General features: G+C 41.0%; 1 protein-coding gene across 1 annotated transcript in view; it reads right to left on the reverse strand.

Moving 5' to 3' along the window:
• The window catches only part of WDR64 (WD repeat domain 64), an 87,878-nt gene that overhangs the window by 23,531 nt on the left and 45,938 nt on the right, over window positions 1-18,409 (reverse strand). Inside the window, exons 11-14 of the mRNA XM_063125413.1 lie at window positions 8,745-8,871; window positions 6,422-6,570; window positions 4,812-4,935; window positions 3,042-3,214 (exon numbers count right to left, since the gene is read on the reverse strand). Coding sequence (XP_062981483.1) covers window positions 3,042-3,214; window positions 4,812-4,935; window positions 6,422-6,570; window positions 8,745-8,871 — 573 coding nt within the window. The remainder of the gene's footprint in view (window positions 1-3,041; window positions 3,215-4,811; window positions 4,936-6,421; window positions 6,571-8,744; window positions 8,872-18,409) is intronic.

The raw sequence follows: 18,409 nt of genomic DNA on the forward strand, positions 1-18,409 counted from the left end.
TTTTTTTCATCAAATGTTTGAGTGGGGGGAATTCCAGATTTCTAACCAATTGTTTATTTTGGGCAGACACTTTGGATATACTGGACATGTTGTCCAATATTGGAGGCAAATAGTATAAACTGCAGCTTCAGTGTTAGTTCACATATCTCAACAATCCCCACACCATCGTCTATAGGGAACATGGGGTATCCTCACAAAAAGGCACCATTTGTGTGAACCGGCATCTCCACTTGCATACTGTACACTTGGCCGCCATGATGGCAGTGACTCCAAAAACGTTGCTATCACAATGGACACGTGTGTGCACCCATGTACAAGTTCACACAAACAGCATCTCCAGATGATCAGGAACCCACTGCGGTACTGACTATGGCCCTAACTCTCTAAAGGTATTTGCATAAACCTTGATGCATGAACTATCCCCGACTAATTGCTAACGTTAACAGAGGGCTCCCATTTTTTGGCCAACATAAATAGGTATCAGTACTAAGCAGGTATGCGAGAAGTTGAGTGCACTATAGCTGCAAATGTAAGGTGATGTGGTCCATCAGGCAGCCTCCAAGCTGAATATGGTCCTGGTGCTATAGTTAATTAAATCACTAATTTCCACCCTTTCCAACAGAATGTCTTCCAAATGAATGATTGAGGTAAAAACATATTTGGTAGAGAACACTTCCCAGAGACTTGTGTTTCCTAAGGAGTCCTAAACGGCAAAGGATGAAAAGGTGATTCCCAATAACAACAAGAACAACAGGCTCTTATTAGTGAGGAATCACATTGCTTTACCATGCAAGATATTATAAGATGTACTCATAGGTAACTCACATTGTGATTCCCCCCCTCCATTGGTGTGCTTCTAAGATAGCCTGACTTTTTAAAAATTAGTGATTAAAAATGTCAGTGCTTCCTTTTATATATTGTTTTATTTTTGACAAGATATGATGAATGTATTGATCAATTCTGAAATGTATATATTGATCCTAAGTTGTTTGCAGAAATAACCACCATGGACGAACAACTCTAGCCAGAACCATTCTTTTCCTTTACAGGCGATGGAGACCAAAGTGAGGATGTGGGGTAGATTCTGGCTTTAGTTTAAGAAGAACAAGAGAAAAGGATGCGACGCTTAGATACATGGCCAATATTTGACATCCCCAAATAATGTACTGGCCAATCCATTAATCTGCTTCAGCCATGGCAGTACAAACATTGGCTTGTACTGCCACTGCTAAAGCACTGTTCTGTGCTTAGTACAATAAATGGCCCTTCAGGCACTGCACTGCGGGTCTGGCAGTAGCCTTGACACCTTCCTGTCCTTTCAAGTGTTCTACACTGCAGCAAAAAAACTGTGCTTAGGTGTCAGCGCTGGTGATGCCCAAAGCTTCAGCCCTGTGCTGGGTTTGTTTTTTTTAATCTTGAACAAAACGCCTATGCTCTCCTTGCAAGTGGAGCAGCCCATAGCTTTTGGTCAGACAAATGAGTAAAGGACACTGGTCACTGAATGCTTTTTATGATCCTAATCAACGACAGCAATATTTATATAGTGGTGATTTACAGAGTAACCTAAACAAAAATAGGCATGTTGTGCCTTAAGGAGCTTACAACATAAATTTCAGCAGTGAGAGGAATCATAACTGGAGGGGAGAGAAGAGAAAGCCAAGAACAATGGCAGAGATGTGAACAAAGGAATTACACATGCTAGACTAAGGAGCCAATCCAAAGGCTTGACATAAAAGGTGGCTTTTGAGGAGGGGGTTGTAGAGGGAAGGTTTGAAAGAGGCATGGATGGCAGTTCCATCCAGGCATGAGTGACAGCAAAGGAGAAAGAACTGAGTTGTCTAAGATGGTGAGGAAGAATGTATATCTGGATCTACTGGTAGATCTCTGTGTGGTTTGCAGCAAATCAGCAAGCACATGCTGTTGAATAATAATGACATAAGAGCCATGCTGTATCAGACCAAGGGTCCATTTAGTCCAGCGCTCTGTTCACACAATGGTCAGCCAGCTGTCGACCAGGAACCCACAAGCAGAACATGTACAACAGTACCCTTCCACCCATGTTTCCCAGCAACTAGTGTATATAGCCTTACTGTTTGTGATACTGGAGGTAGCACACAGCCATCAGTACTAGTAGCCAAACTCCAACAGGAATTTGTCCAACCCCCCTTTTAAAGCCATCCAAATTAGTGGCCATCACTACATCTTGTGGTAGCAAATTCCATAGTTTAACTGTGTACTGTGTGAAGAAGCAGAAACAAAATAACTCTCTTTACCCTCAAATTATACTGCTGAAATGATGAAAGCTTAAGGGTAACCTGGAGAGGGTTTTTGTGTGGACAGTCTGTGAGCTATGTTCAGTTCTGGCCCTCAAGACAAATTCTTGGACTCAGAATTCTTTAATTCTATGCCTTTTGCACCAGGCTTTGGCTGGTGCACCTTAGAGGTTCTACTAAAAACACAAAGTAGATCTTGCAAGCCTGAAGTATGCTTAGTCCTGATTAATGACCTCAGAGGGGTTGAGGGTGGTAGAGCTGGTGATTATGGACAAAATTATAACAAAAAGAAAGAAAACACAGGGAAGACAAATAAGTAAACAGATTAGTTCACTAGATGTTTCAGAAATTTAACTATAGCTCATTGCATGAGAAGGGATGTAATGCTCTGGTATATTAAGGGTACACTTCTATACACACTTACTAGAGAATAAGCTCCTTTAAATATAGTGAGACAAGTACAGGGTAGCACTGTATATATATATCATAGGAAGTATTACACCAGCCTCCCCCAACCTGGTGCCCTCTAGATGTGTTGGACTGCTTGGCTGGGAATTATGGGAGTTGCAGTCCAACACAGCTGGAGGGCATCAGGTTGGGGAAAACTGTATTGCACTATAGTAAGGACTTAGTGGAACAGACAGATGATCAAGAACATTGTTATAAGCATTTTTATAAACCTAGCTTATTTAAAGATAATTTGACTTTCAAGGTTGAGAACAAAATGAACTAAATAGAATATACAATGTGGAAAAAAGACACCAAAACCTGGACAATTTTGACCGTCCCACTGTACTCCAAGACCAAGATCACATGTCTACTCTCACTAGCCTTCAGGTAAACCATCTGCATCAGCCAGTGTTCGTTATCTTTGCTTTCCTTGGGTAAAAGCAAAACTTTAAGTTGCTGTCCACTTCCAAAATCCCATGTTTTCACAGTCCCTAAATGTGCAACAAAACAGAAGGAGAGTCACTCTCCATGGAAACAAGAATAACAAACCAAATACCAGAATGCTGAGGTGAGATCATAAGAGAGAATACACATATTCGTTACATATCCATGGCCCAAGACTGAACTGGGGCTCCTTATTATTTATTTAGTGAAGAGGTTTGTTTTAAGGGTAGAAGTCTCTCAAAGCGGCTTCCAAAATAAAATGCAAACAGTCTCCTTCTAACATTAGAAAGAACCAATAATAGTAACAGCTTCCAAATGATTAGGGAGGGAGGAACAGGCCTCACCTGAATGTTTTCTCTAGCAGGGGAAATTGCAACTTTGTGGATTTAGACTGGGCCAAAATATGAGAGGAAAAGCATCTAGCTTGCTATGTACTGGGAGTTTTTAAAATGGGGAGCATTAAGTCATGTGGTAGGAAGTGGCACAAATCAGTTTTACCACCTCATCTGCTGTTCATGTAGACCAACTCTGAGTTTTACATGGGGATGTATTCAGGTCTGGCCCAACCTATCTTGCTGTCTGAAGCAAGATGCCGCTGCTGTCTGCTGCCTTCCTTCCTGACTGTGTGGAGCTCACCCGAACTGTCATGAGACTTTGATCGGCGTCTTTTGAGACTTTGGGCAGATCTCATGAGACTTTGGGTGAGTGGAGGCACATGCTGGGAGGGATGGTGGCTGCTCCAGATTCTTGTCAGCCACCCCCTTGCTGAGGCAAAAGCCATGGCAGAAGAACAGCCGGGGGGGGGGGCTCTCTCAAGAGAACCCACTGGAGGTGGCAATGCCAGGCTCACCTGAGGGGCGGGCAGGGAGGAGTGCCAATTCGTTGCTCTCCATCTCTGCCCAATGAGAAAGTCAACCCTGGATATATTTGTCTGAAATCAGCCCCTTAAATGAACACTGTAGAATCTCATACATTGGAGGGAGTATGGGAAAACTAAACTTCTCACTACCATCCTTGTTCTGCAATTTTTCCATGAGGGTGACTTCAGAGAAATGCTTCCCAATATGAGACTGTAGAAAACAACAATCTCAGGAATGTACTTATTAAGGCTATGTGATACACAATGCAGGCTCCATGGTTGCAACCCCCCTGCCCCTTTTCACCTGACCCTGTTGAGAAAACATGCTCAGCCATGGTGGTTAAATATTTTAAGCTAAACATTATGGCTTAGCATGTCATGTGAACCATTCCTAACCATGGTAGTTACATAACCACGGTTTAAACACGCTCACTAACCATTTGCTGCAAAAGGGTTAGCAGCCTAACCATGGCTTAGCGTGTTGTCTGAACAAGCCTGAACAAAAGTTTTCAGTGCTGCGCTTTATTGTGGCCTGGAGCACATGACTGGAGCACTTTACATGAAGAGCCATTCTAAAGTGTCAGAGCCTGTACCACACAGTAGTAGTTTGTGAGGGCAACCAACTTTTTCATGTCACATATGAGGCAGCCTTCAACTGACCTTTATTTGTACTCAAGCGTACTAAAGTTGGGTTCCAACTAAGCAGCCTCACAACCCTCATCATAAACCAGTTAATTATTTTAAAGGGAGTTGTTATTACAGCCAGTGGTTATTTCATTGCTTACCGTCACATGCTCCTGTGGCAAGGTGAAATCCATTTTTATCAATTGCTGCACATGTCAACTCAATGTTAGGCCCATGAGCATCCCCAATCTGGTATATTAGTTGCCCTGATTCCAGTTCCCAGACCTAAAAACAAAGCAATTCAACCTAAACACACACACATCATGTAAAAAAATATTTATTTATTTATTATTTATTTATTTATTTATTACATTTTTATACCGCCCAATAGCCGAAGCTCTCTGGGCGGTTCACAAAATATAACAGGGTGTTTTGTTTTGTTTTTATAAAACTAACCTGCATTTACCACTTTCTTTAAATATCTATACTAAACATTAAGCTAAGGGGAACAGGCTGATTTTGGAGTGGGGGCAGGAATCCCAGAATCAATGCTAAGAATTCTTAATGTTTCCCCTTGGTTTAAACACAAAAGCAGGAGTAATAACTTTGAGTCTGCAATTCAGCTGAGTGTTTCCCAACTGAAAATATGGCTGCTTTCAGATAACATGATAGTTAACATTGGAGTAATAACCAACTTGACAGTTGTTTATCTAGGGGGTAGTCAACACACAACATGATAATAATCAACCATGGTGTGGATTAGGATCAGCACTGAGTTGACTATTGGTTCATGCTGAGTTGACTCACTCATCCCCCACCCTCTCTTCTCCCTCAGTTCTTCCACTAGTACCCCATCAGCCATTGCTGTTGAAAATCTATCCTGCCAGCTGGGCTAGAGCAGCAGCCATCACTTTGACCACTCTTGTCTTGCAATTCTGTGGCTGACAGAATAACCAATGGTGGCCAAGGAAATAACCAACGGTGCCCTCCACACAACATGATAACCAATGGTGGTTCAGATAGCCAACTCTCCACAACATTTTTTTTTGTGTTGGTTATTTCAGCCAAATAACCAAGCATCGGTTAAAAAACTCACTCCACACAACATGATAACCCATGGTGGGTTAAATAACCAACTGTTGACTATTTAAATCATTGGTTATTGTGTTGTCTAAACCCAATCTATAAGCTCCATCACATTGAGTCCGCTGTTCTAATGGCGCTGCTTCTCCTGCACACAGCAGGAGAGAGCAGTGATTCCGAGTTTAAAAAAGCATCAGACTTAATGAGGGTTTTTTTGTTGCGCAAGGAAGGCCAGAAGGGGCGGAAGGCGTGCGGGAGGCAGATGACGTCATGTGAGGGACCTAAGCAAACTCTATGAGTGCCCAGTAACGAGCAATAAAACGCTCATCGGATGGAGCTTTATGTCTGCTCTGAAATGAAATTCATAGTGGTTTATCAATTTATAGGAGAGGGAAGCCCTCAAATGATGGTGTGCATAATAATACATCTAATTGCTCTTAATTTATTTATGCAAAATAATTTGACTTGTGCAAAATAAATCACGGGGCATAGCTCAGAGCATCTGTTTTGCATGCAGAAGGTTCCATGTTCGATCCCCAACATTTCCAGGTAGGGCAGGACAAACTCCTGTCTGAAATCGTGGGGACCTGCTGCCCGTCAGTGTCGACAATAATGGGCTAGATGGACCAGGCAGCTTCCTATGTTCCTATGACATTACATTTGAAAGGCTAGAAGGATTGATACTCACCTTTATAAAAGACTCAGAACAGATAGTAAGAACTTGGCGAAAGGCTTTGTTGTAAATTAGCACGTTGATACTCCTCTCATGTGTCTGGGGGACCTGTTTAGTGTCTTGTATTATACGTGTTAGAGGATAAAGATCAATGACAGTCGATCCTATACATCATGTAATAAAATTGCATAAAATTGATTATGAGCATGCATGCCATCAGCCCTTCTGGAAAACATGTAACATCCATTTCAAATAAATTATCATACTTGATAAACAGACAGATCTTACAGAAACACCTTGGTATCTCTTCTTGCAATTGAATGCTGCTTGAAAACATATTTTATTTCTGGTCAAACTAAATTGCTGATACAGGGTTTGCTGTGGCACTGAAGTTGCAAGGCAGTGCTGCTCTATCTTTACCCTACCTAAAACAGACAGACAACCAACAAACGACTTGTATGCCATGTTACAGGACCAACTGGAATCCAGACTGATTCAAGATAAAAAATGGAAGTGGTTTCAACAACTCTTCCTGATGGAGCATTTGGTAGATATGAGGCTCACGAACCATGCAGAGGCTCCACTGATTCCCATTACTACTAACAGATCATAGAATAAGCACAGTTGGTATGCGTGACACAGGGAAAACAGTGTGAAAATATAGAACAATTGTGCCAAATCCAGAGAACATTCCGCCTCTGTTTTCCAGCACTTCTGACTTAGCATTAAATCATGCAGCTAATAATGAAGGAAGCCTTTTGGATACATTCATAGTGCTATGCAGGCTAGCCGTGAAGGTGATGTGCTTGCCTTCTTGTAAATATTTGTCTGTAGCAACTAATGGGTAACAAAGTGGAATAAAAAGGGAAGCTTCCTGTATAAACAAAAGTCAGGTACATTGCAGTGTTTAACTCTCTAATCAAAACCGAATTGCTCATATTCCCAAAGAAATACTTTCTTGATAAACCATAACTCATGCTCATTTTTCAAGGATCCTCATGCTGAACAGAAAAAGAACATGGTATGCAAAAATTTGAGAAACTGCAGAAAATTAACAGAAACACAGTTTTAAGCAATCAATTTCATATTGGTCTTTAGAGTAAGATGAAAAGAATGTCACCCAAATAACTAATCCATTACTTGTCCTTTCCACTGATTTAAATGGAACATGCTTCCACATAGACACACTTAGGACCACTGTTCAAATGAATAAGATAAAAATACAACAATATGTAGATACAGCAGGAGCACTGTGGTTTTAAGGACCTGCAGGAGCTGCCGTTTCACACCAAGAGACACATGAATACATATCGATGAAACATTGCCAAGCTGTAAGATTAGCTAATTTAGACAATTAAGAAACAAGCCTTTTTCAGGCATTCTCCTCATGTGTAACATACGAGAGGGAAAGGCAATGAGTGTGCTGGCAGCACCCCCTACCTCACCGGTCTTGTCACTCTCTAAATATGGAGGGCAACTGTCCGTGTAGCAGAGCCTCCTCTGTCCGTAGAGGTTCTCCCTCAGATTATAGAATCCCCAGGTGTGTGTGTGTGTGTGTGTGTCAGAGAGAGAGAGAGAACACCAGAGAGAGTGAGCGTATGAGGGGGGCCAAGGTAGAACCTGAACCTCCCTATTTGAAAAGCAGAGAAGGTACAACATATAAACATTAGCTCTTATGCATAAGCAAGGGCCTCCAAATTTTACAGCAGATGTGGGTAACCATTAAAGATTAACTGGAAATTCACTTCTTCCTCTGAATGTGTGAGAAAGATACAAACAGAACAAAATAGCAGCAGAGGGCTCTAGCTGACCTCAGCTGCCCAGCAAACATTCCCATGGAATAAACTCACTACAGAAAAAAAGAAAGAAAGAAAAACCAAGAAGAAGAAGGAGGGAGGAGTTGGAGGAGGAGGTTGTTTATCTACCTTACACATTACTGGGAACAAGCAGGCAGTTTTTTAAACCCCTAGCTGGTACCCACTTATATTCTAATCAACCATAATTGCAGCTTGAGGAAAAATAGTACTGCTTCTATGGCTATAAGCTGTTTCCTCAACATTCAGAAATTAATTCCACAGAAAATCTTCTATCATATCAGAGGAAAGATGCCAAATAAAGTACTTCTTGAGGGGAAAAAAACATGACATTTTGGGGTTATTTAATTCTCAAAATTAGAAGATGGGATCACTTTAATTCTTTACCTGTTTGTTTTCCTCAACTTCCTCTAGGTATTCTTGGCCTAAATAAATAACCCCACTGGAAGATTGTGTATTTATTTTCTACATTTACCTATTGTTGTCAATTTATATTTAGACAGGACATAATTAGGCAAGCATACCTGTAATCAGTGTGCCATGGTTATTGTCAAATATCATAGTAAAGATTTGTGTCTCTCTGGGTCCCCCTTGGGTGTCATGGAAGACTTGCAACAGAGAAAGTGTCTGGATATCCCACACTCTGAAAATCTGAAAGAAAATCAAGAAATATTATTTTTATATACAATAATTACATGCTACAATGAAAATATATATATGTGAGTTGCACTCTTTCATAATCCCTAATGGAATGGAGGGAAGAGACATGTAAGCTAATTTTGCATCTGCAATTTGCCCATCTCCACAATGCAAATTCCTTTTACTTCATTGCATTTATATTATTTTAAATTGTTGTACACCACCTTGATGGCTTTTAGGCAGATAAGGCAGTATATAAATGCTAATAATAAATAAATGCATAAACAAACAAACATCTGGCTGTTCTTCCAAAGAGTTCACAGCCCCTTTGTGTTACGTGCACTACAGACAGAAAAGACAAGATTTGACATCGTAAGGGACTAAAGCATACTCCACAGTACAAACATCTTATGGACAACAGATTACATACTACAGATAAACTCTTGATAACTGTTTCATTGTAAATAGCAATGGCAAGTGTGCAAACCCTTCTGTTCCTTAAACTGCCTGATACTTGTTTTCAGCAAGGAAAGGACAAAGCAGCCGTACTGCGTTATTTGTATTTTATCACATTTTATTTGCAATCAAGTGTAAGTAACTCATTAGATTACTTTGCTATTACATGAAAAACGTTATATTGCTCTCTATGTGTCTGTAACATTATGTCTGAACTCTCAGGAGTAAATCTAGACCCACAAGGTACAAAGAAAAGATTATGTGATTTGTAACTTGCCTGACACCTTGGATAGCTCCTTCAGAGTTCTGACTGGCTCTGACTGAAACCCGCCCCCTGTCCTGATGGCAGCACTTTGGTGCCATGAGGCCTCAGGCTCCTGCATTTGCGCTCCTTCCCGGCATCTGCATGGGAAGGAACGCAAGTGCGGAGTTGCCACCGCCACTGCTGCTGCCCTGAGCATCAGCAGGGATGGGGAAGGAACAAGGTAGCCAGAGGAGGATGAGGAAAGGGGTGAGGGGCGCCTGAACCACCTCTCCACCCTCTAACCTCCCTCTGGCTGCCTGTTCCTCCCCCCACCCATTTTTAAAATTATTTTTAATCTGTTTCTGTGAAGCTGCGCAGATACAGATTTTAAAAATTATAAAAAAATGTGTGTGGGGTGGAACAGGCCTCGTTCCTGTCCTCCCCCTGTCTTTTTTATTTATAGACATGCGGGGCCTATTCCTCTCCTCCCCCATTTTTTATTTTAATTTACCAGGACACACGGGGCTCTCCCAGCCCATAGCGACCAATCGGGGGCGCCATCGGCTGTGATATGCCTCCACAGACAAAAAAGTCGGGGTAAGTGCCCAACTTTTTTTCAGTGGAGTTTCTGGGGTTTGCCCTCGGATGGCTTCACAATGGCAGCTGCATCATGCAGATGACCTGCCGCTACTGCGAATCCACCCCAGGGCAAACCCTTCATCATGACAAGCTCCCAGAGTGGATTCACCACCACCTTGACTGGAAAGTGGCTCACTAGGATTTGAGACAGGAGCACTTCTCAGCCCGACATGGAGATGGCAGCAATTGAACATGGAACCTTTTGGCTGCAACAGGGACGCTTGGAGAATTCAATCTTTGGGGAATTCTGATACGACCTGACCTGACCAGCACCTCCCTGAAAAATGTGTGAAATGAGCTTCCTAGAGAGGTTTGCCTGGCACCTACATTGTACTCCTTCCCAGCCAGGTGAAGACCTCCCCCACCACCACAATATTTTAGCATAGTAGTCTTTTAGCTCTGCTGCTTTAAATTTGTATTTTAAATTCTGAATTGCTGCTAAGTTTTATTCTGGGCTGTACTTTTATATTGTGGTTTTAAGCGTTCATATTTTATATTTAATTCTGTACCTTACGGTTTTAATTTTTGTAAACCACCCAGAGAGTTTTGGCTATTGGGCAGTATAGAAACGAAATAAATAAATAAATAAATAAATAGTCCAGACATAACCAGGCTGTGTGTGACTGAAACCAGATCCCCCATCTTCAGACAAGGTTGCAGCTTGAGAGGCAAGCCTAAAAGGCATCCATTGGCCTTTCGTCTGTGTGAACAGCCTCAATTTGTTGGTGCCTTTGACAGACAAAAAAAAATTATTTTGCACCTTCCTGTAAAAGTCAGTGTGGATATTCTGGCCTTTTTTTTTAACCCCACCATTTGTGCAAAATCAGACCTTTACTTCCTTGCAGAGTTCCTTTCATTCTGTAGCAATAAGGCCATTAGAAGAACCATATAGATCTAGTTTCATGTTTCATCAGTGGTATAGATTTTTCAATTAAACTTTACAAAAAACAACAACAATGATGATACCGATCACGTCAAAACAATTATTGTATCATTACTAACAAGATCCTGCCAGAGATCTATGTCTGTCCTCAGTGTCAATATTTCACTTAGCACAGTATATGCGAACACTGCTACATTCAAGGCTTGATAGATAGTTTCACTAGAGTCTGTGCTCACCAGTGACAAATTGACGGATAACATTCCCATGCCTTGACAAACTGCAAGAAACATATTCTGAGATAAGTGGAGCACATTCACGGAATGTAATTTCTTGAATGTTTTGTGACATGCTGTGATGTGCACACCATCATTACAATATATGACTTAAAAACACCATCCTATTTGAAAAGGCTGTCTGGTTCCTGGAGAGATGTTTCAAAGCAAAGAGCATTCATTTAATATGCAATTTATTAAATTACAAATGTTTTGGGGGCCCTTTGCCAAAGATAGAGTTAATCGGATTAGAGTTTAGGGCACATGCTGATAGCCAGATGGCTGCCCAATTCCTTTATGGCTTCTTAGTATTAACACATCTGCTATAAACTACTTGTTTTTGGTGGCTTGCTCCCTGCTCCCCAAGAGAGTAGAAATAATGACACTCCCATTGGTACATAATAAGATTGCTCAATGGAACATAATAAGGCAGATTTTGAACTCTGTATGTTGGTTGGAACTAGACTTTAGAGCATGCACAGCTGACATCCCAAAGAGCAGCACTACACCACCTCTTCTTTCCCCTGTAATGTTCAATAATACAAAATGTATGCCATAACATCATCACACGCTGTCGTGATTCCAAGCCCTCACGCCAAGATGTGAGACAATAAAGAGGTCTACCGTGCAATTCACAAAGCTTTATTCAGTAAATAGACATCTCTTCATACCTGAAGGAAGTGTGAATGCTAGGAGCTATCCTCTAAGCTTAATTAGCCTAACAAAGCAAAGCAGTTGCCTATCAACTAAATGGACAGTTTCCTGCATGACAGACTTTTACTGAACCCCTCCCTCAGGGAAGGTCTTCAAGTTGTAGTGTCTGGAGAGTGACTAACCTCGCAGACTGCATCCCACCTCCTCTCAACTCCACCCTGTGGCAGACTCTGGGATCTAGCAATTCCGATGCTCCCTTTCCCTCCAGTAAAGACTGTGTTCCAGGGGCAGAAAAGATGATCTCTCAGCCTGAGCCTCCTTTCTGAAAAGCTGCTGGGAAGATTTCTCTTTAACTCCAGGAGAGTCTTAGAGAATTTCCTCCCCCACTTCCTGCCTTGGCTGGTCTATTTCTTTAGGCTCCGAGTCTGATTCGGGGTGCACACCAAGGAGACTGAACTTGACCCTGACATACTCTGAGTTTCTCTGCCCATGATCTATTTCATTGGCTGCTTCTTGCAGAGGGCAGGAAATTCTGAGTGATGATGGTATCATCTCATTTGTTTTGTTTTACTAGATCAGACTTCCCCAGCTATACCTCTTCAGATGTTTTAGACACCAATTCTTATCAGCCAAGGGACAGGGATGATGGAGCTGTATTCAAAAACATCTGGTGGGAACTAGGTTGGAGAAAACTACATTAGATATTACAAAGGAAAGATAGATAGAGATACAGAGCTTTTCTACACAAGGCTCTGAGGCCTTAGCTAGGCCTAAGGTTTATCCTGGGATCATCCCGGGGTCATCCCTGCCTGCTCCCAGGATATCCTGTGTGTCATTTACATGAACAGGGATGACCCTGGGACAATCCTGGGATAAACCTTAGGTCTAGCTAAGGCCTTAGTCACTGTACCTGCTTTTGATTTCCTCACAGAATTGAGATCTAGCTCTACACAAAGAGCTTTTATTTTCTTGCTTTTCCACTACATAACCTCTAGGTGCCACTATACTCTAGCAGAATATCAGAATTACACAAGTGGGAAAATACCTTTTCTTTTGCTTTCAGAAATAATACTCTATTATCCCCATGTGGTGTTACACCCCACAAGTCAGTTCCCTAATGTATGGTAAGTCTGTGTTGCTTAGAATGTTGACCGGAGTGGGTGGAGTTAGAATGTTGTAGGAGGGGGAGGAGTGATATATAAGGGAATGACTGAGGGGATTGAGGGAGACTTTTTAGGTACTCTTAGAGTCTTAGCTTTATTGCTTTAGGTCTCTGTGTGTAGAGTACTATTGTTCTGGAGAGTTTGAGGATCAGTGTATAGAGAGTGGTGTCTTTTGAGTGGGGTGTGCAGATAGACAGTTCGTGTAAAATAAACAATACTGATAATAAAATTCAAGAGTGAATGTGTGTGTGACAGGAAAGCGTGTATGAGAACTTTTAAAATAAATTTTAATTATTTTGTTTTAACTACCACAAAAATCCCACGTGTCTGTTTGGCATTTATCATCTGAAGTTTTTTATTTAACACCCACTCTGACAATAATTCACCTCAGCACATATAATTCACAGCGCATTATTTTATTATTGAAATCCTTCTCCATTTAACCCCTTTCTCCACATAGTTTGGAGAAAGGCAGAGTTTGTCCCTTGCTTCAGGCGTATCAAGCGGTGGTGCTTGGCTTGAGCAGGGAGTGTCCGTGGCCGGACCTGTTGTTCACAGAGACTGTGTCGTGGCACCCCACTTTAAAAAAAGCTGGGAAAGTGCTCTTAAAAACAGAAGCAACACTGGAAGATCGTCTAAAGTATCAGTAAACTACCATGAGTAAGGAATCACTAGCACACAAGGAATACCTTCTGTTTTTGATGGGCACAGGTCAATCCCTGTAATGCCTACTACAGCCTAGGGCTGCAATCCTGAACATGCTTTCTTTTGCTTATGCTATTGAAATCCATGGGGCATGTAAACAGTGGTCAAGACTACAGTCCAGATGCATACTCTGCATTTTCTTTATCAAATTTTAGTTTTGGACATTTTTAACCAGTTTCTTTGCCTAGACTGTTTATGCATTGACTATAATGTCATCAAACCTGCTAAAGTCATCTTTATCCTTAAGCTCACTCCAGTAAAAGTTTATTTATTAATTAATGTAATCATTTGTTACAATTGTATCCTGCCTTTCTAGCAAACTGTGTTCAATGTGGCTGTTTTGCATTCACATGTTTAGATGTCATGCTAAAAGTAGCATTCATTCGCTCATTAGGGTTTTTTACCATTCATTGGGACTTCTATCATACCCTAACAGCATATTTGAAACCAGATATTAAAAAATAAATTCTAAACATATTAAATATGAAGATAAAGGTCCCACTAGGCACCTACAAGATTAAAAAACAAATTTGAAATTTGTCTCCTTATTTCTTAATCTGCTAGCATCAATAAAATGGGATTTAAAGAATCCCTATGAAAACCCAGGCAATAAGCATCAGAAACTGCATTGTCTTATTGCCTTATTTCTTTAAAATTAATCATCATAATATATAAAAAGCTTAAGCTGAAATTATATTGTTGCTGATTTCTGTTGGCACCTTTTGAAAATCTCAATTATGTGATTTAGTTAAAATAGGAAGGACAATGATTTTTCTGTTTTCCTGTAGCTATATGATTTTACGTTAACTTCTCCAAAAGAGGCAAATAATACAGATTGTATTACATCAGATTTGACCTTAAAACATTCTTTTACGTGTGATTCAAGCATGTCCCCCACCACCCCCAGGTTGCAATCGACCTAAAATCTCTTACAATTTATCAGGAGAGGACAGATTAAACTTTGATTAAAGTTAGTGATTTCTAAAAGCAATTGCTTTTTAAATCACTTCCTCTCTAACACCAAGACGGAAAAAAGAAGCAAAAACAAGAATATGGCATTTGTCAATTTCATAAGGATAAAACTAGCATCAGTGATGATTATGGCATCATCCCTCTGAGTATCAGCTTTAAATAGGAATCTTTGGAATGCATTCATTTGAAATGAATCTTCAGTGAATGAAGGGTATGCTCTAGCCACTAACTGTTCCACTGGAATCAAAGGTCTAACATGTGCTTAACTCTAGCTGTGAGATCCAATGTAAATCTATTGAGCTTCAGCTGTTTTCACAAGCAATGCTTAATTAATGCGTTTTTAAAAAAATCAATTTAAATGTAGAGTGTCATCACACGGGGGTGGAAATTGCGTTTCCTTGTTGCTTCTCTGCCCCCGCTTCTGTCCCTCATTAGTTCCTCTTCTTCCCTGACAGGAAAGAGGAAATAAACAAAGACCACATGGCCCATTCAGGGGCCGTTTCTACTGCACTGCTTTTCCTGCACGCAGCAGGAGATCACGGCACATACCACTGTTGTTGTTTTTAAAAAATCAGATTTTGGGGGGTCGATTTTGCAACAGAAAAATGAGCAGAAGGAACAGGGGGAGCACAGGAGGCAGACATTGTCATCTACAGGATACATGCACATCTGTAAGTGGGCAGTAACGAGCATACAATAAAATGTTCGTCTGATGAACCTCATAATGTACTAGAATGCACATTCAATTTAAAAATGTCTCTCCTTTATTTAATATAATTGAATTATTATTCACACGTTACACCAAACTAAAAGGTGCTCTTAGCATCACTTGTGAAAATGCCATGGAATCCTTCTTCATAGCACAGTCTTATGCATGCTTAGTCAAATGTGAGACCCACTGATTTCAGTGGGACGTGCAGTACAATCCTATACATGTTTATTCAGAAGAAACCCCCACTGATTTCAATAGAGCTTACATGGGATTACAACCTTGTTCCTTGATAAGTATGCATAGAGTTATAGCCTTAGAGCTTTTATTCAACTTTTCTAGAAATTAGCAGTTTAATGCAGGATTTACAAGGCAGTCTTCTATTATAGGAACTCACACTGAATTATTCTAAAGGACTCTAATCTTGGAATTCGGTTATCAGATAGGAGAAACCTAGTTTTACATAATACTTTTCTATTAAAGACAGGATAGTTCTCCTTACCTTAAACTAGATGGTAACTGACATGAACAGAACACTTCCCGATCATTGCTTGATATCAACCAGAGGAGAAAGTGGTCATTACCTAGGTAAGTTCCAAAATGTCTGCAGGGCACAACACAAGTAAACAGTTCCACACTCCCCACCTTGATGCCTTTTCTCACCTTTTAGTCATGGGTTGCAGTGATGACGCAAACTATGGCTTCAAACATGAGTAACCCTGACACTGTTTGCTGTCAGCACTGCTGGGAGTTTTAATGCCACCCCTGTGTACGCACGCATGACTCCATGAGGTCAGGCATAAAGAACAGCTGAGAAATTCCAGCACATTTGTTTGGAACATTTGGAGGTGACAAATGATAATCCCTTAAGGGGCGCATTTATTTTTGGCAACAGCACTATTCTAGTTCTGGCAAAGAAGAAATCTTGCCCTGGCAAACTAACAAGTGACCTGACCTCGTATCTGCATGTAGACTGGGAAACTGCAGAAGAGTTACATGCAACATCCTGGACAAAGGCAGAGAAAAGCTTCTTACCATGTTTACTTTAAAAAGACATGCTCATAATCCTGTCTTAGATTATATGACAATGCAAAATTGCCAAAGTAAGGGTCTTTCTAGAAAACGTATTTATTTTACATCTGCTTGTCATTGATGCTCCATCTGCATGTTCTGCCTAATACCAAGCCAGACCATGAGCCTATCTAGCCTAGCACAGAATCTATTGTGACTAGCAGCAACTTTCCAAGGTCTTAGTCAGACGGTTTTACCACCTGTTATCAAACATCCCTTAAATAGGCTAGTGTAAGGCCCATGTTGCCATGGGTGCCAGTAGTCCTGGTCCTTTCTTGCTTTTTTGTCCCTCTGTCCCCTCAGCGCAGAGGGGTTCATGAACAACGTAAATGTGGCTCATGCATACTGAATCCCACCTCTGAAATTTGCATGAGGCACGACCCCACCTCCTCCCACGCATGCCCAGATTAGCTACATCTGTCCCCTTTCCCCACCCTGCTGGCAGTGACAGCTTAACTGTGTAGTTGTGTCTGGGGCCCACATTCACACCACACTGATTGGCCAAGCAGGGTTGTCTATCATTCTGCTGGCAGAGGGGCTGCCCTACTAGTTTGGCATGGAGGAAATTAATTGCTATTAAAGCTCGAGCTTTGAACGTTTTTGAACTTCCAACTGCAGTCCCAGCAGTCCAAATGTTGTAATTTGTCACTATGAAAATGCAGTTCTTCCTTCCGATAGTCCGTTCAGTTCTACAGTGAAGTGAGTGCAGCCTGTAATGAGTGTCACAAGCTCCTTTAGTTTTTGCATGTTATACGGATAGTGTGTTACTTGGTTTTCCACACCTGTAGGACTCTGACAACTACACTGAAGGTGTTCTTCTGTTTGTGGAAGAGTCTTTGAACTAGGGGAGGACACTAAAACAAGAGAAGAGATTAGTTGTGCTGATTCTCCCTTGACCCCGCACCCCACCCCACCATACACATACCATGTTCTCCACTATTCTAGAGGGTCTCCCAACCCTCCAGAGCTTACTGGGGTAGAGGAAGAGGAGGAAACAAAAGAAATTGCCTCCCCATCTCAAATGTTAGCAGAGGCATCCAGGGAATCAAAAGCCTAACTGCAAAAGGGAGAGGGCCTTTTCAGTAGTGCCCCCCCACAGAGTGTGGAAAGAGCTCCCCATTCAGGCCCGCCCAGTGCCAAAGCCTTCACCTTTTCGGCACCAGGCTAAGACTATCCTCTACTTCCAGGTATTTAATGGCATATGATGGGGCACTTATGCTAGTCTTCTAAAAGGGGCTAGTATTATATCGAAATTGTTTTTAGTTGTCTAAATTGTTTTAAATTTTGTATGCTGCATTTTTATGCTGCATTTTACGCTGTATTTTACTACTTTATGAACTGTTATAAACTGCACAGAGAGCAGTTGGATGGTATAGAAATGAAATAAAATCAAATAAATAAAAGGAGGGCCACATACTTCAGCCCATACTCCATAAATTTAATCTTATTTGAAAATTATGTATTAATTCCATAGGTTAACTCTGCTTTGTGTGAAGTATTTCCTTTCACTTATGTGTTGCTTACTAGTGGGGATTGAGTATTAATCTCTTCCCCCCCCCCCCAGCTGTCTAGGCCTTTCTTCATAGCAACCCTTCTCACTAATCGTTTTAGGGCATAATTATGTTTTATAAATATTGTCACACCTCAATACATTTCTCAGGGCTATTTACATAAAAATAAATTAAAAAAACAATTCAAGTCCAAGTTATGTTATAAAAATATGCTTATTCCAGCTCTTTTTGTGGAGAAACCCCCCCCCCATATTTCTGTGAATGCATTGTT

The sequence above is a fragment of the Elgaria multicarinata genome, chromosome 4 (assembly GCF_023053635.1).
Source record: "Elgaria multicarinata webbii isolate HBS135686 ecotype San Diego chromosome 4, rElgMul1.1.pri, whole genome shotgun sequence".
Lineage (NCBI taxonomy): Eukaryota > Metazoa > Chordata > Lepidosauria > Squamata > Anguidae > Elgaria > Elgaria multicarinata.